Source organism: Pristis pectinata, chromosome 1, assembly GCF_009764475.1.
Source record: "Pristis pectinata isolate sPriPec2 chromosome 1, sPriPec2.1.pri, whole genome shotgun sequence".
Taxonomy (NCBI): Eukaryota; Metazoa; Chordata; class Chondrichthyes; order Rhinopristiformes; family Pristidae; genus Pristis; species Pristis pectinata.
In genome coordinates, this window is record NC_067405.1 from 41,294,808 (window position 1) to 41,322,412 (window position 27,605).

Consider the following 27,605-nt stretch of genomic DNA (forward strand, 5'->3'; position numbering starts at 1 on the left):
GGAGGAGGTGCAAGAACAAGCGCTGCACCTCCTACAGCTCTGAGAAAAGTGCCAGGGAGGAGTGGGTCGGGAGGGATGAGCTGACCTGAAATTCATGGAGAGAATGGTCCCTACGGGAGGCAGAAAGGAGTGGGGGGGAGACGATGTGCCTAGTGGAGGGATCTTGTTTTAGCTGATGGAAACGACAAGGGCTAACATGCTAGATGGAGAGGCTAATAGGGTGAAAGGTGAAGACTAGGGGAACTTTATCTCTGTTCTGTTTGGAGGGAGGTGGAATGGTAGTAGCCCAACACCACAATGCCCACGTCTATCTCTTACCAAAGATCCACAAACAGGCCCATTATTTCTACCTGCTCTTGTCCCACTGGTACATCAACTCTACCTTGTCCCCCCTTTGTCTGGACCCTTCCAATCTTCATCCAGGGCACTGCACATGCACTCCACCATTTTGACAACCTCCAATTCCCTGGCCCCCAACACTTCATCTTCACCATGTCCCTATATTCCTCCAAACCCCATCAGGTAGGCCTTAGGGACCTCCTCTTCCTTCTGGAAGATGGATCCAACTAGTTCCCCTCCACCAACATTCTCCTCCACCTGGCAGAACTTGTTCTTACCCTGAGCAACTTCTCTTTTGACTCCCCTCACTTCCTACAAATCAAAGCTTAGCACCAAACTGACTCTGGCACCAGACCCCAACTCTTTCTCTGCTACGTCGACAACTACATTGGTGTTGCCTCCCGCACTTGTGTGAAACACGTCAACTTTATCGACTACGCTACCAACTTCAACCCTGCTCTTAAATTCACTTGGATCATTTCTGACACCTCTCTTCCCACCCCCCTTTCTGAATCTCCATCTTAGGAGACAAACTATCCATTGACATGTACTATAAACCCACCGACTCCCACAGCTACCTAAGACTACACCTCCTCCCACCCTGTCTCTTGTAAGGATGCCAACCATTTCTTTCGGTTTTTCTGAATCTGACGCATCTGTTCTCAAGATGAGGCTTTCCGTTCGAGGACTTCTAAAATGTTCTCCTTCAGGAAATGTGGCTTCCCCTCTACTGTGGTTGATGAAGCCCTCTCTTGTATTTCCCCCAAGTCTCAGACTTCTGTCTCACTCACCTCCCCCCCAGACAGAACAGATGTCTCTAGGTCCTTACCTTTCACCCCATCAGCCTCTGAATTTAGCATATCATTCAACATTCCACCAGCTGCTATGCAATACCACCACCAGTCACATCTTGTCCTCCCCAACTCCCTCTGCTTTCCACAACCCTACACTCACCCCCAGGCATTTTCCTCATACCATAGCCTACACCTCCTCCCTCACCACCACCCAAGGACAGAAACAGTCCTTCCAAATGAGGCAAAGATTCATATGCACCTCCTCCAACTTCTTTTATTGCACTTGGTGCTCACAATGTGGCCTCCTCTACATCGGCGAGACCAAGCGTGAACTAGGTGACCACTTTGCTGAGCACCTGCGCTTATCCACAATGGCCATCTTGAGCTCCCATTTGCAAGCCACTTCAACTCCCCTTCCCATATCAACCCGTCTGCCCTCATCCTTCATCAATGCAAGGCAAGGTCAAATGCAAATCAGAATGGATGAAGATTGGAAGGGTCCAGACAAAGGGGGGACAAGGTAGAGTTGATGTACAAGTTCAGTGGGGCAAGAGCAGGCAGAAATAATGGGCCTGTTTGTGGATCTTTGGTAAGAGATAGACGTGGGCATTGTGGTGTTGGGCTACTACCATTCCACCTCCCTCCAAACAGAACAGAGATAAAGTTCCCCTAGTCTTCACCTTTCACCCTATTAGCCTCTCCATCTAGCATGTTAGCCCTTGTCGTTTCCATCAGCTAAAACAAGATCCCTCCACTAGGCACATCGTCTCCCCCCCACTCCTTTCTGCCTCCCGTAGGGACCATTCTCTCCATGAATTTCAGGTCCGCTCATCCCTCCCCACCCACTCCTCCCTGGCACTTTTCTCAGAGCTGTAGGAGGTGCACCTCCCACATTCCATCTGGGCAGTCTACAACCCAATGGTATGAACATCAAATTTTCCAGTTACAGGTAACCCGTACCATATGTGTTCATTTCTCTCTCCTATTGATTTACCCATCCACCCAGGTTCTCTCAAACCCCCACCCCCTTCTTTCCAAACCCCACCTCCCAGCCCCCAATACTCCAGTTTCTTTCCCCTCCCCCACCTGCTTCCCCCACCCATCACACACACAGCCCATTAAGCCTTATATCCCCTCCCTCACTGGCTCCATCTGCCCATCTTCCCTCTGTTATCTGGTTTCACATCACCTTCCTTACTCATTAGACTCTGCAGCCCTTTGTTGTCTTCACATGTCAACCTCCAGCCTCCACCCTACCTGGCTCCATCTGTCCATCATCCCCCTCCTCAACCTAGTTCCACGTATTGCCTGCTAGTCCCTGCCTCAACCTCCCCCACACTTTTTATTGGCCATCTTCCCTTCAGTCTCAGTCCTGATGCAGGGTCGCAATCAGAAACATTGACTATCCCTCTCTCTCCATGGATGCTGCTTGACCTACTGAGTTCTTCTTGCAGTTTTCTCCCCCCGCTCTTTGAACAGGCAGTCAGTTGTAACAAAACTGCAATATTGAAAATAAAACCAAATTGTCACATTGATTTAAGTGCCAGGTATAGGCCTGAAACAATGACTCTCAGCCTTGTTAACCTTACAAAGTCCTCCTCACAATCATCTGGGGACTGGTGTCACAATTCAGATACCTGTCCTATAGACCAGTCAAGCACCAGCCTATGTACTCTATTTCTGACAGTCCCACAGCTCCAACTTGCACAGCACACTCAGCAAGACCACCACTTAAGCATCATAGCCATGAGGAAGTACACTCCACCCAAAATCCTGCCCAGATTTTAGTGACCTCCGCAAGACAGCTCCAAATGGCTGAGTAGCTGCTTTGAATGGACTGCTGGCAAACAGTTCTGGAGTAACCAACAATGTTTCTGAAACTGAAAGCTAGACCCAATTTCAGTTGCAAGCACTCCACTCGAGTATTCAACATGATCGATGACATGAGACCCATGTAGCAAATGCACACTGTGAACCATGTATTATGCCTGAAAGTGCCAGGTTACACCAAATCAACTTCTAGACCCCAGACTTTTCCTGTGAAGATCTCCTTCTCCTTTCTCCATAAATAAGAATTTTAGACTTAATTTGGAGAGCCACTTCTCCCCATCTTCACCTTCAAGCTGTACTAGGTAGAGTGCCCTGCAATTCACAGCACTGGCTGGACAGCTAAAGTATTTCTACTGATGTCTTTCTGAAGTTATACCATTTTTTCAGCTACAGAAAGAGCCCATTTGTAGCCAAAATGCCAAGCGCTTTTGCAACTCTCATCTAAACCACAACGGTTTTATCTGGAACAGGCTGGTGAGCCAGGCAGTAATATTTCTGGGAGAAAGGATGGATTTTCTTTATTGGTCAAGCTACAAAAAGAATGATGCAGAGAGTTAATTTTTCACATTTTAAAAAAAGTTTTAAGATATCTTTTTTTATTTTAGTCACATGTACATCGAAACACAGAGTGAAATGCATCTTATGCGTAGAATGTTCTGGTGGCAGCTCGCAAGTGTCGCCACGCTTCCAACGCCAACATAGCATGCCCACAACTTCCTAACCCGTACGTCTTTGGAATGTGGGAGGAAACTGGAACACCCAGAGGAAACCCACGCAGACACGGGGAGAACGTACAGACTCCTCACAGTAACAACAGACAAATAACACATTCAAGGATCAAAGGAATCACAGCAATCAAAAGCAGAATTATTCTTCATTCTTTTCCAATTTTGCCACTCAGATGGTCATTTTTAAAGTATCAGAATTATTACAATACAGGAGGCCACTCAGTTCATGTCTCCTCTGCCAGCTCTTTGTAGAACAATTCAGTTGGTTATAATCACAGCCCTGTATTGCCAATATTTCATCTATTTATCTAATTCCTTTTTCAAAGCCACAACTGATCCTCGGCCCATCTGCTCATGGAAACAGTTTCTCTTTATATACCTTAGATCCATCATGATTTCATTACCTCAATCGAATTTCTTCCCATTATTTCCACTCCTAACAGAACCCCAGTTTGTTTTGTCTATACATGTAACTGAAACCTCTTGTCCTGAGAATCATTCCAGGAAAACTATTATGAACCTCTGGGACCTTCACATCCTTTTTAATGTATGGTGACTAGAATTGAATGAGACACTTCAGTTGTGGTCAAACTAGGATTTTAAGGGTTCAAGGTAACCTCCCTGGGCCTCCTTAAAGTTCAGGATTCCTAATGCTTCTACCTAGCATCGGCAGAGTGACCACAATAGGCCGCATAACCAATGTCGGCGTTAGGAAGCACAAATAATTCTCAGTTCAAGTGTCATTAGTGTAATTCAGGCAAATTGCTCAAAAGACACTCACATACCACCTGCTGGGAATTCCAGTGGCTGAGTGTACAAGAGCCAGGATAGCAATCAGTAGTTTAATCAAAATACTAGAACTCACTGGCAAGTCTTGCCAAGCCGATCACAGTGAAGATCAGGAAGCATTCACATTCCCCAACTCTCCACAACCAGCTAGCCACTTTTCATGCAAGGAATAAAGCAGTTGAACATAGCTTCATTTAAATATTTAAATGAGACCTGCTGGATCATTGGGGGGGGAGGGGGGTTAAATGAGTCTTTTGTGAGATTGTGATAAATGTGCATTGTACACATTTTCTGCACTTCATTACTCAAGAACTTAAACTGCTCATTCCAACATTTGTGCATTTAATTAATTTTAATTGTTATCTACAAAAGAGGCAAACTATGTATTCCCTCTTACTCAATTACATTAAATGCCTGCCATGGCTGACCACACACAAAAAAAAATCAGGCTGGGTTGAGCACAAAATTTCAGTGCTGCACACTGCTTCTCATTTAATCACAAGATACAGAAATCCTAAATGGAGTATTGGTTTTAAACATACAATCCTATTTCAAGCAAAACATTTTCACAATTAGTTGCTGAAAAAGTTTGTCCACTGATAGGTTGCATTGTAAGACAACAGCACATTTTGAAGTTAACTCTATAAATAATGCTTCTGGCAAACCATTTTTATCTTTTTTTGGTCAAGATTAAATTGCTGAAAGAATGATTAAACAAGCTGTAGATCAAGGACTGGAAATAGCTTATTTTTATCTGGAGGTTATTGAAATCCTGAGGCCAGCACGATGTTCCTTGGCAAACTGTTTACCTAATATGTGTCACCACTAGTTCACAAAATTTAATGACATGCGGGGCTTAGCAAGTGTTATAAAGGCAGCATTCTTTTAAAAAAAGTAATCTGAACATCCTTCTACAAAACTACATCGAGCAAGCATAATTTAAACGTATCTAATGATTTCACATACTATGTTGGTAGATTAATTACAAGCTGCAAGAATATAACATTTGAAAGTCTTATCTGAATAAGTCTTATTGCTTTTGCATAGGATCTGGGTTAGTCTAGTATCAAATGAACAGTTTTCCTCTTTTACCCAAGGATGGACATGCCAAAGAGAGAGTCCAGCAAAGGTTCTCACTAAGCTGGTTCCAGGGATGTCAGGTTTGCCACATGAGAGATCCAGTAGACTGCGATTTTTCTTCTGGGGTTTAGGAGAACGAGAGGAAATCTCATCAAGAATTGGTGGGCTAGATGCTAAGATTTCCCCTGACACAGAAGTTTGGGACTGGCAACAGTTTCAGAGTAAGGTGTAGGCCATTTAGGATTGAGATATGGAGTAATTCAGAGAGTGGGGAACTTCTGGAACTTTTTAAACTAGAAGACTATGGAGGCTCAGTAGTCATATTCATTCAAAACACAAATCAATTCACTTCTGGACATTTCGGGGACCAAGAATCATAGGGATATTGCTAGATAATGGCACTGAAGTAGAAGATCAGCCTGATCTTAACGAATGGTGGGGCAGGTTCAAAGGGCTGGATGACCTACTCCAACTCCTAGTTCTCATAAACTTATGCTATACAGATGTGGGTCCAGGAGGATGCAGTCTTTGGGACAGATCTTCATCTCTCACTTCTCAGTGCATTAGTTCGCAACTCTCCTCTGGATGCTCCAAGGATCTAACTCACTCCTCCCCAACAATGCCACAGATCATCTACTCACAACATGTTGACATGCAAATTTAACCACTCCACCTCCTAAATATTTTCACTAGTCAGCAATCTTGAAGCTAATGCTCCAACAAACTGCTTATTTCTTTACCACCCTTACAGGCATCGAGTTCCAGATCCTTACCACACTTGATAAAAAAGATTTTCCTCACTTCCATTATAATCCTTCTACCAATTACTTTAAATCTGTGGCCTTTGGCTTTTGATCACTCTACTATAGGAAGGATCTATTATTTCCATCTACACTTTCAAGGCCCCCAATCATTTTATGTATCTCAGTTAGTCTCTCTCACCCATCTCTGTTGTGATTAAAATAACCACTCTTTCCAGTTTTGGCAACATCCTGGTCAATCTCCTCTATACCATCTCCGATGCAATTACATCTTTGCTGCAACATGACAACCTGAATTGTACATGGTACTGTGGCAACCCACCTTTGACGCAAGTGAACAGGCTCCGAAGTTGGCGCATGCATCGGCAGACGGGCCAGCCACAAAATGGCGCTGGGCCTTCTTCTTCAACAGCGAGGGAAGGAAGCCCGTGCACGGGAAGAGGTTCGGTTGGCGCACCTCTGACGTCATCGCCGCGTGTCGAGCACGGGAACTTAACTGCTTAAAAGCCAGCGCGGCAAGATTCGAATAAACCAGTCTCAAGTTCAACCCACCAACTACGTGTCGTTATTCCTAGCTCAGTGCGTAGCCCATCGCTACATTGGTGACCCCGACGGTCCAAACGGGATTTGGACCGAAGATGATCGACTCTTCATCCGTTCACGCAATTTCGCTGAAACTGCCACCCTTCTGGACGCTGCGACCACACGCCTGTGGTTTGACCAAGCAGAGGCCCAGTTCCAGATTCGGCAGATATCTTCTGATTCCACGCGTTACTATTACATGGTGAGCTCCCTTGACCAGGAGACAGCCGCCCAGGTTGAGGATTTCATACAGTCACCCCTGGAGGAAGGCAAGTATGCAGCATTCAAAGCGCTGCTCATACGGACCTTCGGCCTCTCACAACGGGAGTGCGGTGCCCGCTTGCTGCACCTGGACGGTTTGGGGGACCAGCCGCCGTTAGCATTAATGAATGAGATGCTGGCCCTGGCTGACAGACACAAGCCCTGCCTCATGTTCGAGCAGGCGTTCCTAGAGCAACTGCCCAAGGACATACATCTGCTACTGGCCGATGCAGATTTCAGTGACCCTCAGAAGGTAGCAGCCCCGGCAGACGTGCTGTGGAAGGCCAAAAAGGAAAGCGGAGCATCCCTCAGCCAGATTACCAAGCCATGTGCCCAACACCAGGACAGACCAGGCCCAGCAGCAGAGCGCACACAACCTAGAGGCAGGAGTAAGGAGGCCACTGTACAGTGGCGTTTCTACCACCAGTGGTGGGGCGCAGAAGCCCACCGGCGTCGCCTGCCCTGCGAGTTCTCAGGAAACGCCAAGGCCAGCCGCCGCTAATGGCTACAGCGGCTGGCCACTAGGACAGCCTCTTGTACGTCTGGGATAAACAGTCGGGACGCCGCTTCTTGGTCGACACCGGAGCGGAAATCAGCGTCTTACCCCCGACGGGGTACGACACCCACAACAGGGAGCCGGGACCCACCCTGAGGGCCGCAAACGGCAGCATGATACACACCTACGGCACCCACAGAGTGCAGCTGCAGTTCGGCGCCAGCCAGTTCACGTGGGACTTCACACTGGGCGCCGTGGCCCAACCACTCCTGGGGGCAGACTTCTTGCGAGCTCACAGCCTACTGGTCGACTTGCACGGGAGAAGGCTGGTCCATGCCAAGACTTTCCAGACATTCTCTTTGGGTGAAGCCAAGTTGCCAGCCCCACACCTGGACTCCGTCACGCTGTCGGACAACAAATTCACCAGAATCCTGGCGGACTTCCCATCAGTTCTAGCACCGCAGTTCACGGCAGCCATACCCAGACACGGAGTACGGCACCACATTCTGACCAAGGGACCACCCCTCCACACCCGCGCACGACAGCTTCCCCTGGACAAGCTCCGCCTGGCGAAGGAGGAGTTCAAGAGGATGGAGGAATTGGGGATCGTACGGAGGTCAGACAGCCCATGGGCTTCCCCCCTACACATGGTGCCCAAAGCAGCTGCGGGCTGGAGACCATGCGGCGACTACCATCAACTGAACGAGGCTACAACCCCAGACCGCTACCCAGTGCCGCACTTATACAACTTTGCAGCAAACCTGCACGGGGCAAGCGTCTTTTCCAAGGTGGACCTCATCCAGGCATACCATCAAATCCCAGTACACCCTGAAGACATCCCCAAGACAGCACTCATTACCCCTTTCGGCCTGTTCGAGTTCCTCCAAATGCCGTTCGGCCTGAAGAGTGCCGCACAGATGTTCCAGCGGCTAATGGATGCGTTCTTCAGCAGGCATCTGCAGCAACCCGAACTCAAGTACAGTGTTTTCGACCGGGAACTGCTTGCACTATATCTGGCCATCCGACATTTCAGGTATTTCTTAGAGGGCAGGCCATTCACCGCATTCACGGACCCCAGACCGTTGACCATCGCGTTCATGAAGGTGTCCGATCCCTGGTCGGCCCGCCAACAGCAACATCTGTCCTACCTCTCCGAGTACACAACGGACATCCAGCATGTCTCGGGAAAGGACAACGTCGTGGCAGACGCACTCTCCAGACCAGCTATCCAGGCCCTGTCCCAGGAGTGGACTATGCAGCACTAGTGGAGGCACAGCAGGCAGATGACGAGTTGCCCAGCTACAGGACCATAGTCTCGGGTTTGCAGCTGCAGGACTTCCTAGTAGGCCCAGGTGGGAGGACCCTCCTGTGTGACATGGCTACCGGTCAACCTCGCCCCATCGTCCCGGCAGCCTGGCGGCGGCGAGTTTTCAACTCCATACACAGTTTGGCGCACCCATCCATCAGGACAACCGTCCGGATGGCCTCCAGCAGGTTCGTGTGGCACGGCCTTCGCAGACAGGTCAGTGAATGGGCCAAAACGTGCACGCAGTGTCAAGCAGCCAAGGTGCAGCGGCACCCCAAAGCCCCGCCGCAGCAGTTCAAACCCACCCACCAGATGTTTGACCACATTCATGTGGATATCGTGGGGCCCCTGCCAGTGTTGAGAGGAGCGCGGTATCTCCTAACTATGGTAGAGCGGTTCACGAGATGGCCAGAGGCGGCCCCGCTCACTGACACCTCCGCCGATTCCTGCGCCCGAGCGCTGATCGTAACCTGGGTAGCACGCTTCGGGGTACTGGCCCACATTACCTCTGACAGAGGCGCCCAGTTCAGCCTGTGGTCGGCCGCGGCCAGCCTGTTGGGAGCACAGTTACACCACACTACTGCCTACCACCCACAGTTGAATGGACTAGTGGAACGTTTCCACTGTCACTTGAAATTGACTCTCATGGCCCGCCTGAAAGGGTGTAACTGGGTGGACGAGCTCCCCTGGGTCCTGCTCAGAATCCACACAGCACCCAAAGAGGACCTGAACACCTCGTCGGCCGAGCTGGTGTACGGCGCATCCCTGATCGTCCCAGGATAGTTCATACCAGCCCCAAGGGGACAAGAGGAAGAACCCGCGGCAGTCCTGGACAGACTACACGAGAAGCTCAGCAACCTAGCCCCCTGTACCGACTTCATGGCACGGACACATCCCCACCTGCATACCCAAAGACCTGCAGGACTGTAAGTTTGTATTTGTACGGAGGGGCGCACACCGGACACCGCTACAGCGGCTGTTCAAGGTACTCAGGAACAACAGATCCACGTACATTCTAGACATTGGGGGGAAAGAGGAGGTTTTCACGGTGGACCAGCTCAAACCGGCCCATGTGGACTTGGCGCAGCCGGTTGAGGTTCAGGCTCAGTGGCGCAGAGGCAGACTGCCCAAACAGCGACTGATCCAGGCTGTGGACTTTGGGGGTTTATTGCCAGTTCTGGGGGGGGGGAAATGCGGTTATGTGGCGACCCACCTTCGACACAAGTGAACCGGCTCCGAAGTCAGCGCACACGTCAGCAGACAGGCCAGCCACAAAATGGCGCTGGGCTTTCTTCTTCAACAGCGAGGGGAGGAAGCCCGCGTGGGAAGAGGTTCGGTTGGCACACCTCTGACGTCATCGCCGCGCATCGAACGCGGGAACTTAACTACTTAAAAGCCAGCACAGCAAGATTCCAATAAACCAGTCTCGAGTTCAACCCACTGACTACGTGTCGTTATTCCTAGCTCAATGCGTAGCCCATGGCTACAGTACTCAACTTGTGGCCTAACTATTGTACTACATAATTCCAACATCACCGCCATGCTCTTATATTCAATACCTCAGCTAATAAAGGAAAACATCCTGCACGCTTTTGTTAAAATCACTTTGTTGACTTATCCTGTTAGCTTTATAGATTTGTGGGCATCAGTGCTGAGGCCCTTTTATTCCACACCCCCACTTAATATCATCCGATTCTTTGTATATTCCTTGTCACCTTGCATATACCCAAACACATAACTTCACATTTCTTTTGATTAAATTCCATTTCCCATTGTTCTGCCTAACTGACTAGACCCTAGATCTTGCAGCAATCCAAAGCTCTCCTCCTCAAGCCAATCTTAGATTTAATTTACTGCTCTCTCTTGGACCCCATGGGCTTTTACTTTTTTGTAAACCTGCCTTCCATGTGAAAATGTCACACTTGCAAAAATTCACAGACTACATTAACTGCACTGCCTTCATCAATTCTCTTGTTATGTCCGAAAAAAATTTTCAAATCAAGTTACTCAGGCACAACCTTTTCTTAAAAATCCATCCTAACTCCCTGATTAATCTGTGCCTTTCTAAATAAAGGTTTATACGGGATATCGTACAATTTGCCTCCAACTACAGTTAAACTAACTGGCTTGTAATTATTTGCTTTATTCCTGACTCCCATTTTAAATAACAGTAGAACATAACCTGCCTTCCAATTCTCTGGCACTACTTCTGAAGCCAGAGAGGATTAAAAATCTAGGCAAAGCCTCTAATTTTCTCCTTTGCTTTCTTTAACAGTCTGGGATATGTTCCATCCAGACCCGCTGAGCTATCCATTTTCAAAGATGCTCAATTCCTTAGTATTTTCTCTATTACTATATTTATCCCATCCAATATTTCACACTCAATCACCTAACTACATCAGTATTGTTCCTCTCATTTGTGAAGACGCAAGAAAATAGGAACAGGAGTAGGCCACGAGGCCCCTCAAGCCTGCACTGCCATTTATATGATCATGGCTGATCTACAGTCTTAGCTCCTCTTGTGTGCCAGTTCCCCATAACTTTCAAATTCAACTACCTTTTTCAAATATTTATCTAACTCCACCTTAAATATACCTGATGACCTGGCCATCACCAACCTCAGGGGCAGAGAATTCTAGAGGTTCACCATCTTCAGAGAAGAAACTTTTAAACACTTCAGTTTTAAATGACTGGCCACTTATTTTGCAGCTACGTCCCCTTGCTTGCGATTCTTATACTGTTGAAAACACCTTAACATCTACTCTGTCAAGCCTCCTCAGGATCTGATGCAGGTTCAACCCAAAATGTTGACAATTCCTTTCAACCCACAGATGCTGCTCGACTCGCTAAGTTCCTCCAACAGATTGTATGTTGTTCCAGATTCCAGCATCTGCAGTCTCGTGTCTCTTTAAGATCTTACATCTTTGAATAAGGTCTCCACCCCCCCCCCCTCAATTCCTCTAAACACCAATCACAAAAAATTTATTCAGAACCAGTGTCAAATCCTCCAACTCCACATACATCTTTCTGGTTCCTAATCAGGCCTACCCTTAGATCCTGCTGTTTCTCTGTAAAAATTTTGGTTTTCTTGCCAATATTTTTTTCATGCTCGCTCTTTGCTTTCCTATTTCCTTCCTACACTTTCAATACTTCTTCAGGCATTCTCCTATTTTCAGCTCTTGGTGTCTGACATAAGCTTCCTGTTTTTGTCTTGTCCATCCAGCTATGCATCTTGTCATCTGGCAACTCTCAATTTGGCAGTCCTACCCTTTAGCTTTGTGGGTACATATTTACCCCTGAACCACCTCTTTAACACCCTCCCACTGCTCTGAGATTGTTTCATCTACTTTTGTTAAATCACTTCGCAGTCAGGTAAAATTGGATTTGCCCTATTGAGGATGTTCACTCTCAATTTATCTTTGTCTTCTTCCTTAATCAAGCTAAATCAAACTGAATTATGATCACCAAGACAAAAATGCCCTTCAATCACTAAAACTAAAACCAGAATTGCATCCCCTCACTGGACTTGCTGCTTGCCAGCTAAAAAAAGTTCTCAATACAATTCAGGAATTCTATGTCCTCTATATCTTTAACACTGACTATATCCCAGTTAACATGAGAATAATCAAAATCTACCACTGTTTCTCCCATTGTGGTTTTGCGCTTGTCAGAAATTTACTCTTCTCTCTCGGAGAGCTTGAAGATCTTTATTATGCTCCCAATAATGTGAATGCCCTTTTTGTTCTTTATTTCAATCTATGCAGCCTCATTTGATGAGCCATCTATCAGTACATCCCTACTCAGTTATAATTGCTCCTTTAACCATATATTGGCACTCCAATTTTATTTCCCATCTCACCTAAAAACCCCGTAATCAGAAAAATTAACCTTCCAATCATTGATACCAATATGGATTACAACCTCTGCTACTCATCCTTCTCATGTTCCACCCCCCCCCCCACACACTCCCCCCCCCCATCCCCAGAATGTCCTGCAGATGCCCAGTAATATCCTGGAACCTGGCACCAAAGAGGCAACATATCATTTAGGAATCGTGGCTGTGACTGCAAAAGTGACTAATAATAGGGGACACTACAATTTCTGCTTTCTTGCCATTTTTCTTCCCTCCTTGTGAGGGTAGCCCACCATGGCTCTCACCTTTGGCTCTGCTGTATTTTCTGAGAGAGCACTCTCCCCTACCAGCATTCAGATCAAATACTGATTGGGAAGGAAGATGCACTCAGGAATTTCTCTGGCAGGCACTCAATCACTCTTTGACTGCACTTGAGACATGTGGACGTCCAGGACACAATATGGTGGTGGTTCAGCAGTTAAATTACTAGAATTGTAACCTAGGGTCCTGGACTAATAATCCAGAGACCAGAGTTCAAATCCCATCATGGTACCTTTGGATTTGAAGTTCAGCTAATAATCTGCATATATAATGATAAACACAAAAATACCAACTGGTTCACTGATGTTCTTCAAGAGACGATATCTGTTGTCCTTTCCTAATCTTGCCCCATGTGCAAATCTAGACCCAACAATGTGATTATTATTTAAATGCTCACTGAAATGTCATTTCAATGTAAGGCACTTGAGTTCAAGGGTAATTGGGAATGGACAAAAAATGCCAGCCTCTCCAATTATGTTCAGATCCTGAAAAATAAAATTAGGAAGCATCCTAGGATTCCCAGTTAGCTCAGGATGCATCCCCACACATTTGTGGTGTCCTGTAATGCCTCTATTAGTTCAAGCAGAAATAAGAGCAGCACCTCTTCCCCTCACTGAACCAAGATCTTGAGTGTTGCACTCTGTGGAAGCAGTACCCCGTGGAACTGGACTCTGTAACCTACTTTGGGCATTAGCAAAATCCTCCCGAATTTATAATACTGAAATCCAAATGACCCAAGTCAGCTCCTATTGACAGTAATTACCTGGTAACTAGCTCTAGCCAGGCACCTAATTAGCTGTGCAAGCAGGTAACTTTACCATCGAGTAACAAAGCAAAAGATACTACAAGTTAAATGCGAGCAGCAAAACTGAACCAAATTTTAATAAAATAAATTCCAAAGCTCCCAAAGTTCACCATTTACCAAAATCCAATTTCAAATCCTTCAGAAGTAATGCTCTGTGGAAATTCGCTCTATGCTACTCTTAATGCTCTAGTGTTTAATAAGTTTTATATAAAAAAGTAAACATGTTAAATATACACCAGAATTGAAAATTCATTATGGAAAACTTTAGAAATTCTGTCTTATAGAAGAGAATAAGGATCAGTTGCCTGCAGTTGTTATATTTCAAATGCAAGAGTCCTCTCATATTTGTGGTGTTCTAATTTAAACCATATTTCACTGATAGTCACACTCAGGTAATGCCTGGGGGAGTAAGGATTCAGGAGGAGGAGGGTGTTGAGGGAAATGATGATGGATATCCACCAGTCCTCAGTGCTGTGGAACCAGGACAAGCAGTCCTGCTGTTACTTTAAAAAGATATTTGTCATCAATTTTATTAATTCAGTTGACTGGACCAAAGGTGGAGAGCAACAGAATGGACAGAGAAAGCACTGGCTGGACTCTACTCAGTGCCGAGGCTACCTCAAACAGCAATAAACAGACTGTGCCTTTTGCAAATACTTGTCCCACCATTCTTGATCATTCTCCTTGGCATGAAGATCAAAACTTAAATGAACTTTGTGTAATTATTCTTCATGGAAAAATAGATGTAATCAGATGAAGAGCCTGACAGAAGGTCAAGGACCAGAAACAATAACTGTTTCTCTCTCCACAGATGCTGCCTGACCTGAGTATCCCCAGCATTGTGCTTTTTAATTTTCATCTGCAGTTGTTTGCTTTACAGATGCAATCAGAACCATCTTCTATCCTGACTTTCAGTTCACTTCTTAGCATCGGAAAAGGTTGACTGATTAAAAATGGATAAAATGGAGTGGAAATAAAAAACAAGTAGATATCATCTGATAAAACAAGGAATATCATACTGTGCAATAATGAAATTGATTTCTTACCCATAATTTTGCCCATGCCTAACCACTGGATGAACAATAAATACCAAAGCCAAGCTATGAGAATGCTGATTTTCTGAACACAGAGTTCTTTGCCTTGATCATACAAAAATGGGTTTCGGTACATTTACAAATTAATAATAATTTGGGCAAGAGGTTTGCATTTCTACCTGCTAAAATTAATTCTATAATTTAAGAAAACAATAAATAAGCAGACAATAGTTCTACATTTTGAAATACTAAACTAAACATTTAGGCACCAAATTGGATAACCCAAAAATAGATGAGGGACTGTGACATGATTAACCTGCAGCTATTATGCAAACCACACATCATTTTAGTGCTGCTTGCTCATGTGAATGATTTCTGCGTCTAGCCTGCTCAAACTGTGCTGTTAATTAGATATTCACATCATATTATATATTCAAAACAGTGCTAAAATAAGCAATTGGCAAGAGTTACAGCTAGCTTGCACCGCTTAAAGCCAGCCTGCACCTGAAGGGTATATTGCCTGTCTGGGTTGAATAGCTGTTAGTGTATGAAAGCTGTGAAATACGAGTTTAGGCTTACTATATAGTTCTATCTGTGAAGCTACACAAGAACATGAAATATGACCAGAGGTAAATCACACCATCTCTCAAGCTTGCTCTGCCAATCAATATGGTCATGGCTGACCTGATTTTGGTCTGGACTCCATTTTCTCATCTATTCCCAATAATGCTTAATATTCCAAGAATTTCTCAGCCTTCAATATAGTCAATGGCTTAGCCTTCTTAGCTCTGACTACACAATGCTGAAGTTTCATGTCCTCAGAACAAACTTCTCATCTCCATCTTAGATTGATGAAACCTTATTCTGAAACTATGACTTCTGGTTCTAAGTTCGCTATCCACATCCACTTCCCTCCTCTCAGCATAATCTTACACTTGCGTCTTTCACATGTTAGATACCCAAGACATGCAATATGGTCAGCCATGGGAAGAATTGCAACCAGATAGCAGAGACATATTCACTCAATTTCTAAATCACACCAACAACTGAGGTTTTGATTCTGCACAGAACAGGGATCTGCAAACTGTGAGACAGTCATGGATGGCCCGAATCCTGTACTTATATCAAGAATAGTGCAGGTGCCAGCTCAGAGAGCAAGGGCAAGTAAAAGTCCTTATGCAGAGGAATTCACTGGAGCAGGTTACAGAAAGCAGCTGAAGACCATACACAACACAAAGCTAAAGGTCATTGGGAAGTCTGCCAGAAAACACAAGCTCAACTGCAAGGATCTGAGAAAAGTCTGACATGAGGTTTTGCACAGAGCTCGGAGTCCAGCTTAACAGTGATGGCCAACTCCATCTGCAAATTTGTTGACCCATTCAAAATGCTGTCTGATGGCTGGTGTCACAGCTTTCATTGCAACACAAGCAGAAATCACTAAATATCTGAGTGCTGCAATTATGGCTGTGGATTACAATGTTCAAAAACATCTGAATGATAATAATGCAATCTCTCCTCCAACACACTGCTGGGATTCCAATTGAGGGAAAGTGGCTCTATGGAACACAACCCCCCTTAGGAAGTCAACATTCATCTTCCCATCCATCCCAATCTGTCAATGCCATCCATCTGCTGGCATGGACTGTTATCACCAGTGTAACAGGACCAGATACATTGAAGACAGACACAAGTGAATGCACATAGATGACATGGCTTGATTTCATCTATAAATATAGTTCAGAATTTTTATTTGATGACACTCTGTATCATCTGGCCATGATGCAAAAACAATGAGAGGGGAAGGTGACAAATGGGATTGTTGCTGGTGGAGTAAATGGGGTACTAGGTTTGTGGTTACTTGTGGTGCAATGAGATTTATTTTCTAAATTGACAGCCTAGGCAGAAGGGCTGGTCTACATGCCTCCTCCATTTTCCTCATGGTTTTTAGTTGTTTGCCAAATGGTACCTCATAATAGTGGAGCATGCAGAAAACAATCACAGATCTTAACTTATCACTGCCAAGTATTACACCAAATTAGGCCAGGCACAGGTAGGATTGCTCCAGCACACCCATAGTCTGTTTGATCACATTTCAAGGTTCACAAAGTAGACTACTGAAGAATAAAAGAACCGGGTTAAAGGCCCACGTAATGGACCTGCTTGTTAGGAGGTAGTTATTGCACATTTTTATGGTGCGAATGTTACCTGCCACTTTTTAGCCCATGCCTAAATGCCAAGTCTTGCTGTATGCAGGCAGGGACTACTACTTTCACCAAATTGCTAACAAAGTTGAGCATTGTGCAAATGTCAGCAAAACTCCATACAAGCATTTTCTTTCCTGCAAGGAAGGGTCAATGATGAAAATGGTTTGGGCTAAGACAGCACCGTGAAGAACTATTGCTATAATGTCCTGGGACTGGGGTGATTGACCTCCAACAGTCACAGTCATTTTTTTTGAGCCAGGTACAATTCCAACCATATGAATGTTTTTTCTTGATGCTCACCTATTCCAGTTTCTCAGGAACTGGTGAGGTTCAAGTTGAAGTAATGCATTCTGGGCAGACACATTCTCCTGCTGAGACCCTTTATCCTCCTCTTCCTCTATGTTCCAGCAGCCTGTCCTGCTCTTGATGGCTTCTACCTATCCTTCCAATCTTTTCTTGTATTCATAATGAAATTCTTATTCATACACTCATGCCTAAGAGCAACCTCTTTATGCAGATGCCTTGAGGTTAGAAACAAATTTCTTCAGCATCTGCTTCACCACCCCATGAACATTTTTGCAACTTGTAAGAATTATAGAAAGCAGTATTGTTGAAATAACAAAAATTAACTAGCAACTACCCTGTAAACAGTCAATGAAAGAGCAAGGGTGGAGATGGTCTTTCCTGCAGCTAAACACTCTTCATCGATGTGAGGTTAAGAGGTTGTGGATGGTCAAGTGTATCAAATCAGTATTGGTGCTGCTATGTATATTGCCACTTGATTAGCAAGTACATTATCCCTAACCATGTGGAACAGTCGAACATTTATGTTCCTCCACAATATCGCTTACAATTAATTTCTTCCTGATAATGAGGAAAGAGCAAAATCCACCCTGCTGATTGATTTTGCACCCACTCTCCCCCCAGCTTTCTCACCATCACTGACTGTATGTTAGAATGCAGAACCCCAAAATTGTAAGGGTAAGATGCCAAATGTTGAGGAAGCAGGCCACACACATTTTTTGTTAATTCATTCTCAGGTTGTGATGACACAACCCTCGAGGTGATGGAAGTGGTGAGTTTTTGTGTCGAATTGCTGTAGTCTATGTGATGAAGATGCCTCAAGTGCTGCTGAGTTTTATGATTTTCACAGATATAATCAATGAAATACAAGTCTTTGGTGATTATTCATCACCATCTAAAAGAAAATTGTTGCCTAAAGGTCAAAATGACCTTCCTTTGACCAGGGATAAAAGTGTTTTTCAAATATTTAGGCTATATGTCAAAGGAACTAAATTATATGACTCTGTTCTAGCCCTCTTACTTCTCATTTGCACAATATTCTTGTGTGGCAGAATTCTATGGTTTTAACTTTTGCATGAATTTATTTCTCATAATAATTTCAATTGGTAGATTAAACCCAATTATATGGTCTGACTACACAATGATTATTTACCTATCAGAGGACAAGAGCACATAAAAGTCTACTCATGTGAAACATCGCCAGTTAACAGCTTGGTTAAAAAGGAATGATTTATTAATCTGATGTTCCCTAATTAATTGACTCTGGACACAAGTTCAAATCACAGAACAGTTCTGCCTAGAAAAGCTGAGTTTGATACAAGTATTAATAGCTTACATTAGAAGAGAGTCCAAGTTGTAAGGGAAGTATGATTTACGTCATTGTCTGTAGATCATTTTATAATAGGAAACCAATACAGTGAAAAGTAAGATAGACTTACCCTTCCAATCTCACATCTGGAAGAGTTCTATTAAGTGCAATCATGTCACTAGCCATGAGATTAAACTGGTTGATTTTGAACAATTCCCTCATTTTCTCCTGATCTTCTTTGGGAATATGGACAGCCTTTCCCATCTCACCTGGACCTTCTTGTGTTCTGGATATGACAGCTGGAATACAGAAACAAAGTCAGAGAATGAAATATAGAACGTATCAACACATAGCAACATAGACCTATTTTACTAAATCTAAAAACACATCTTTAAAAAAATCCTTCATATATTCCATTTTTTTACATTACACAATATATATATTTCATGTCAATTGCAATGCATAATTTAAGAGTATAAATTCAGTATTAAGATTTCAGTAAAATGTTCCACTCCAGGGCATACAGTTTACTTGATTAGCAAGACCATTACAAGCAAGAGGGTTCCATAAAGTAGAGGTTCTTTGGAAACAAATGCCTAGGCAGTAATATATCTGAGGGAAGAATGGAGCAGAGAAAATTTTTTTTTAAAACTGCAGATGTCAATAATCTGAAATAAAAACAGAATGTTGGGAGAAATCTCAACAAATCAGATAGCATCAGTGGAAATAGAAAATTAGCATTTCAGATCCAGGATCCTTTATCAGAACTGAGAAAAGCAATACATTGAAAAGTAGAATAGACAGTCCTCAGTTCTGATAAAGGATCCCAAGACCGGAAATGTCAGGTGTTCTTTCTACTGATCCTGATTGACCTGCTGAGTTTATCCAGCATTTTCTGTTTTGATAACATCAAATAGGAAATTGCTGATGCAACTATGTAAATTTATTGGTGAATAGTCAATATTCATGGTCCCCACATATTCTTTGAAAATGGGGGAAAAACTGGCTAGAATAAACTGTCTAGATTAGTGCTAATATTGGATTACAGGGCCAAAGATTTAATTCATCAAACTATGTAGTAACTCTGTACTAAGCCATCCTTTCTACAATCCCTTTGCTTATTACAGGGCTCTTGCGGTGATGGGACATCAGCTAATTTAGAAATTCCTGATAATTTAAAATGGTGGTAACAACTCATGCACATAACAAAAGTGGCACCATTTAAGGAACTATTTTCACTTTCAAATATAGGAGGGGATAGTGTGATTCAAAAGAGTACTTAAAAATATAAAAACGAGAAGGGAATTTTGAAATGCTTAATTGATTGTAAACATACTGTGAAGCATACTAAGTTTGGGAAAGAGGTGGTTAAATGTACCTTTTTCATTACCATGTTTAAATCAAGTACAGAATTTAGTTACTAACAAGGTACTAAAACTTCAGTTTGGTAACACATTCAACTCATTCTTTCACTTCCATCTCCCCCTCTCCCCACCAATTTTAAGCTTTTAATAGTTGAAAAATCATAAAAGACATTCTGCCTACCAATGTTTCCCACAGTAAGAGCAATTAACGAAAAATCTTAGAGACCATAGGACAAATCTAAAAAAAATCAGATGGTGGAAATATGTAACATTAACTGTTTGTCTTTCTTGCATGCTGCCTTACCTGTTGAGTGCTTCCAACTTCTCCTGTTTTTATTACACAAATGGACCTGTACAGATTTACTACTAAATGAAAGCCTGTCCAAAAATATCTTTACTACAATTCCCTGCATACAAGGTGTTTGCATGTTATAATTTACATTTAATACAAATTAAATGCTCATTATTTAAAACAATGCAGCTTCAATAAATCGTCATTAGCATTTAATTCCCAGTGTGTTGGAGCAACTTTTGAGCCTTCAAGATTCAGCCATCTTGAACAGTGAGTGAACTGCTGGTGGGGACACTGAACTACTTCAGAGGATGATGTGTTTCTTCCCCAGAAAGCCTCAGGGCTTCTTCCTGGTGTTCCTCGAGTAAGGATGGGAGGTGACAATAAGCAATAAGTTTCCTTGCCCATAATTAACCTGATGTCTTGTGACCTTGGGACTCAAAACTACATCCTTCAGCCTCCATACCACAATGCCACGACTTATTGAGGGTTCTTCCTACTAACAGGACAGAACAAATTCAGGAATTATAATGGAGACGCCTAGGATGTTATTTGCAGATAACAACACTAGTGGGCTGTTGATGAAAAACAAAGTTGTAGATGTTCGAAATTTGACATAAAACCAGAAACTGCCGGAAGCACTCAGCAGGTCAGGCAATATGGACAGAGGAACAGCTTCCAGCATCTTCTGTTTTTACTGCCAGGCTGCTGCTTTACTACTTTGAGAGACATGCTTCCAATTTAGTCATCAGTCCCCAGATGTTTTTGAAAAGAATTTTGCCAGATCAAGTGAACTGGAAGCATCATTGCCATGTCAGAATACAATGGTTGGCTCGATGGCTGGTGGTCCATTCTTTTATTTTTATTCATCTCAACACACTGATTTTAATGCAACAGAATGCCTTGCTGGACCAGCACAGAAGACAGTGGGTCAGGAGCATACAAACTAGACCAGGTAAGGACAGATTTCCTTCTTTGAGAAATCTTAGTGATCCAGATGTATTTTTTAATGACTAAGTAGTTTTATAGTTTTAGACTAGATTTTTAATACAAAAATCCAGATCATTTTTTTTTACTGATTTCAAACTCCTCATTGTCTGGATTACTAAATCAGTAACTAAACCACTATCCGATTAGATCAGGATTATTAGTAATAAAGCAGAAATTGTCACAAATTTACCTGCAGTAAGCCCCCCTTAAACAGCAAGGTTATAGTAGCCAGATAAGTTATCTTACAGGATAAACACTGGCCAGATGATCATCAGTCAAAATACTGCTATAGAATCCTTTACTTCCACCTAATAGGGTAGGGTAGGGTTTTTTGGTTTAACAACTATTTAAAGGATACTATCTCCAACTATGCAAAACTTCCTCACATGTAAAAAGGCTCTCAGCCAGATTTTTGTGCTCATATCTTAAGAGTGAGATGTGAACCTCCAATCTTCTGACTTGGAAGGGAGAATGCCAACTAACCCACAACTTCAGAGAAGGCCCATCATCTCCTTCGGACAGAATAGGTCAACAGTTCTCATGCTGAAAACAAGCAAATATCTCAAAGCTATAAAGAGAAAGGAAATTACTGGAAATACACTTGACCTGTAGCATTTTCTCATTTTATTTCAAATTTTCAGCATCTGCTGTATTTGACATTACACAAATGGTAAATTTGAGTGCAACCACATCAAAATGTTCTCAGAATGCAACACTGAATGATCATTTGCTTTTTATATAGTTAGGAAGTCAAATTTGAAGTGTTGGTTCCTTTAAATGTAATAATCCTGTAAAAACCTCAAAGGGTCTTAGTTACTGAGCACTGCAGCTAAAATGTTCACTTCACCTAAATCCAATACAAGTGCAGTCAGATAGCATTTAACAAACAGATTGATGGAATGCACCATATGGTGTAAAATGAATGCATTGCACTACCCTGCTCCAAGCCAGTGAACAGGATCAGAACAGTAATGAATATCTACACAAGGTTTCAAATAAATGATATCCTTTCACTTTGCATTCACTACAATGAGAAGGCCACCGATAGGAATTAGAGGTTGTTTCTGTTCCAACTACAAATTGTAATGCTCTACAAAACAAAACAAACATGATTCTGTTCATGAATCAAATAAAATCACAAGGATAAACGATTTTCATGGGAACAATCATGTATTTAGTTGCTTCTTTCAGATGGAGCAGTTATTGTTTCAAATACCAATTAGTATCAACATAACTGGGTTTAAGAGGAAATGTTACTAGGAATCCCAGAATATTGTCACTTTAATATAAAATAATTCTTGCCTCATCGTTATCTGTAAGAACATACCTCGTCCAATAACAGTTAGCAACTATACAGGTGTTAATAATTTAACACTTCACATCTGGAAAATAAAATTCCAACCAAAATGACATCTGAATGGAGTAGAACAAGTGTAAAACAGCAATAATTTAAAAAGAATCAAAATATGGCATATAGATTTTAGAACTGAAAATTAGGTACGAGTGAAAGAAAAAAAAATCTTATCTTGCTCTTATTTCTGAAAGAAAATCAAACACTTGCAACATGCAACACCAGCATCAAATGTAGAAATCCATATGTTGCCATCAGAGATGGCCTGCTCCTCCATAGGATGCACTACTACAATCCTCAGCAATAGACAACAAATTATTAGTGGCATGACCTTTGAATACTTAACCACCAGTTCCTCACTAAATATGGATGAAAACATTTTGGACTGGTGCACAAAGGATGAGTTTTTAAATCATGTAATGTGATAAATAATGAACAACCTCTCTAGTCAGACTGGAATTTATTTTTTTATATACACATGTGGAGTTTTACTCTCTCCAAAGATGGATGTCGCAACGGTAGGAATAACATTAAAATATTTTACTGTTTATTTTGCCTTCTTCCATTAGTCCCACCTGCATTTTTCAGTGCTTCCGTCCCACCCCCCCACCCCCATTTTCTCTAAATAAATTAATTACAATTAAACATTTCCAGCCTTTTACTTGCTGGTTGGACTCTGCGTTTCTCTGATGATTCTCCAATCTGACTGGTTTAAGAGTCTTGCTGTTGCTTTCACTATTCACAGATGTTGCAGTTTACCTGCTGAAGATAGCAAGCTGGATGAAGCATCAGAGTGTGGTGAGATTGGAGTTTCTAACTGCCTTGTATTGAACAGGTCTTATTGCATCTGAAAAGTATCTGTCCCATACAACATTGATGTGGGATGCCAATTTTCTAGTAAATCCAACAGAGATTGTGTGGGCAGAGCAGCAAATCCAGGAGCAACTAGTGATGTCAACCAGTTTACTTTAATGGCCTACTGCAGTTGAAGACTCCAGGTAGACACTGCAGCTGAAGACTTCAGGTAAAAATTGAACTACCCTCAATTACCCAAGAGCACAGCCAGATCTGCTGAACATGCCATACAGCCCTAGATGCCTTTTGTCACTCTCCTATTGCTCTCTTCACATAGATTTTGTTCATTTTGTCTCTCTAGCTGCTGCAATTAACCCATTCAACTGGATTACTTCTACAACTTATCCCCATGGCAACTGTGACCTTGCCCTATCAGAGCTATTTTCTTTTTGATATCCATCCCTCCCCATTCCCTCTGCAGTTTATAACTAGTTTTCTCTTTCTCTCTCTCTTCCAGTCCCGATGAAGAGTCTTTAACCCAAAAGGATAATTTTGTTTCTTTTTCCTCAGTCATTGAAAAGATAAGATTTCTTTATCAGTCACGTGTACATCGAAACACACAGTGAAATGCATCTTTTGCATAGAGTGTTCTGGGGGCAGCCCGCAAGTGTCGCCACACTTCTGGTGCCAAAATACCATGCCCACAACTTCCTAACCCGTACGTCTATGGAATGTGGGGGGAAACCGGAGCACCTGGAGGTGGGGAGAACAGACATGGGGAGAACGTACAAACTCCTTACAGACAGTGGCCGGAATTGAACCCGGGTCACTGGCGCTGTAATAGCGTTACACTAATGGCATTTAAGGATGGACAGGAAGGAAGTACACAGCGGAGTGGGAATTGTTTGTCCTCCAAGAGTAAAGTGAGAATTTTTTTTTTTAATCAACTCAGCTTTTAAATATTTCCTCAGAATGGACAGGATACTTGATTTTTGTTAAATTATCAGAAGTAACTGGCAAATTCTGCATTTGATTTTTTTTTCCTCTGCACTAATTTCATGCCAAATTTACAGTTATAGGAAACAATTTACCCACCAAGTTTGTGCTGTTTCCAGGATCTACTGTTATGCCATGTGGCTTGTTATGGCCCAGCCCACAAACTAGTCCGGCCCACAATGCATCCCTTATTATTGGAATAACTTAGATGGGATCCAGGATGTTAACTCTAGATTTGCCTTTTCTAGTGCTTTCCTGACAGCCATTCATCTCAATATCCTCCAATTGCAGGAGCCCTGGCTGAGATATAGCGATCAGTGAAGTGCCGGAAGACTGGAAGGTGGCTAATGTTGTGCCTTTATTTAAGGAGAGCTGCAAAGAAAAACCTGGGAACTATAGACCAGTAAGCCTAATATCTGTGGTAGGCAAGTTACTGGAGGGGTTTCTGAGGGAATAAGATATACAATCTTTTGGAAAGACAGGGGTTGATTAGGGATAGTCAGCATGGCTTTGCGTGTGGGAGATCACACCTCAAGAATTTGAGAGAGTTTTTTTAAGTAACCAAGGTCAATGAGGGCAGGGCAGTAGACGTAATCTCTCTGGACTTTAGTAAGGCCTTTGATAAGGTTCCACATGGTAGGCTGCTATGAAAAGTTAGATTGTATGGCATCCAGGAAGTGCAAGTTAATTGGATACAGAATTGGCTTGATGGTAAGAAGCACAGGGTGATGGTGGAAGGTTGTTTTTCAGACTGGAGGCCTGTGACCAGCGATGTGGCCCAGGGCTTGGTGCTAGGCCCATTGCTATTTGTCATCTATATCAATGATTTGGATGAGAATGTACAAGGCATGGTTAGTAAGTTTGCAGATGACACTAAGTAGTGTCGTTGACAGTGAAAATGGTCATCAGAATTTACAGAGGGATCTTGATCAGCTGGGTAAGTGGGCCAAAGAATGGCAAATGGAGGATAATTCAGATAAGTGTGAGATGTTGCATTTTGGTAAGACAAATGAGGGTAGGACTTTCACAGTAAAAATAGAGCCCTGGGGAGCATTGCAGAACAGAGTACCTAGGAGTACAAGTACGCAATATCCTGACTGTGGCATCACAGGTAGACAGGGTGGTAAAGGAGGCTTTCGAAATGCTAGCCTTCATCAGTCAGGGCACTGAGTATAGAAGTTGGGATGTTATGTTGCAGTTGTACAAGATGTTGGTGAGGCTGCATTTTAATATTGTATTCAATTTTGGTCACACTACTATAGGAAAGATGCCATTAAGCTGGAAAGGGTGCAGAAGAGATTTATAAGATAAAATAAGATATCTTTATTAGTCACACGTACATTGAAACACACAGTGAAATACATCTTTTGTGTAGAGTGTTCTGGGGGCAGTCTGCAAGTGTCGCCACCATAGCATGCCCACAACTTCCTAACCCATACATCTTTGGAATGTGGGAGGAAACCCACGCAGACACGGAAAGAACGTACAAACTCCTTACAGACAGCGGCAGGAATTGAACCCAGGTCACTGGTGCTGTAACAGCATTACGCTAGCTGCTACACTACCATGCCTGCTTTACAGGGATGTTGCCGGAACTGGAGGGACTGAGTTATGGAGAGAGGTTGAGCGGGTTGGGACTGTTTTCATTAGAGGATGGGAGAATGACGGGTCATCTTATAGAGATGTATAAAATTATGAGGGGCATATATAGGGTGAATGCAGTCTTTTTCCAGGGTTAGGGAATCAAGAACTAGAGGCCATAGGTTTAAAGTGAGAGGGGAGAGATTTAACAGGAACCTGAGGAGCAACCTTTTCACCTAGAGAGTGGTCAGTATATGGAATGAGCTGCCAGAGGAAGCAGTTGAAGAAGGTACATTAGCAACATTTAAAAAGGTACATGGATAGGAAAGGTTTAGAGCGGTATGGGCCAAACACAGGCAAATGGGACTAGCTTAGATGGGAATCTTGGTTGGCATGGATGAGTTGGGCCGAAGGACCTGTTTCTGTGCTGTATGACTCTATGACTAATTGGCAGAAAACTAAATTAATTTGAAACTTCACCATCATTGCTACAATCACTAATATTCATTGGTTCCTATCTGGTAACAGCTCAATATTGAAATCTTCAACTTTGTTTTCAAATCACTTCCTGGCATTGCCCCAGTTTCTCTTCAAATTTCTGCACCTCTCCCTGCCTCACATACACCTCTCCCTGCCTCACATACACCTCTCCAAAACCTCTTCCATCCAATTCTGGTCTCCTGCACATTCCAAATTTAAGTTGTTCTGCCAATCATAACCATGCTTTCAACTATCAACACCCTAACCTTGGGATCCCCTTTTTAAGCCTCTCTAACCTCACTTTCTTCAGAACCTACTATTTAAGCTTTGATTATCTATCGTAATATCTCTGAATGGCTCAGAGAAGCCTTGGGAACTTAGTCACAATAATATTTTCTAACTAAATTATTGCTGCTATAACAAACTGATTACACTAAGAATTGAAGCATTCTCCCAAAACAAGCCATCACCATAGTGATACCATCTAAAAATATTTTTTTTTTCCATAGTTTACCCAATCTGCCTCATTTAAATTGCATTTTTTAACCAATTATTTCAGTAAATGATTCAGAATTACATTGTACTCTCCATATTAACAAGCTTTTCAAAAAGGTAATTTATGGTCTTTTGGTACACAAATTATAACACAATTAAAAATGAATTAAATGAATTAAAATTAGTCAAATTCAAGGAAAGCCAAAAATAGCAGTTTATGATTTTTTTTTACTAACATATTAGTTCTGCGCTGTCATCATGCGCTATACAAACCTATCCATGGTGGCATGTGCTAAGTATGTAGTAACATATCAATGTCAATAGTACCAAACCAAAGTACACTGTGCATAAGTTGCTACATCATCCATACAGACCAGTCAGACAAGAAAATGTTTGTGCACAACAGCACCATGAACGAGCACCACATATCGGCAATGCATTGGTGACAGAACGTCATCATTCCCCT

General features: G+C 42.9%; 1 protein-coding gene across 1 annotated transcript in view; it reads right to left on the bottom strand.

Moving 5' to 3' along the window:
• Positions 1-27,605, bottom strand: part of galnt13 (UDP-N-acetyl-alpha-D-galactosamine:polypeptide N-acetylgalactosaminyltransferase 13) — a 271,947-nt gene that overhangs the window by 160,387 nt on the left and 83,955 nt on the right. Inside the window, exon 3 of the mRNA XM_052011859.1 lies at positions 18,926-19,094. Within this exon, the coding sequence (XP_051867819.1) occupies positions 18,926-19,094 (169 nt within the window). The remainder of the gene's footprint in view (positions 1-18,925; positions 19,095-27,605) is intronic.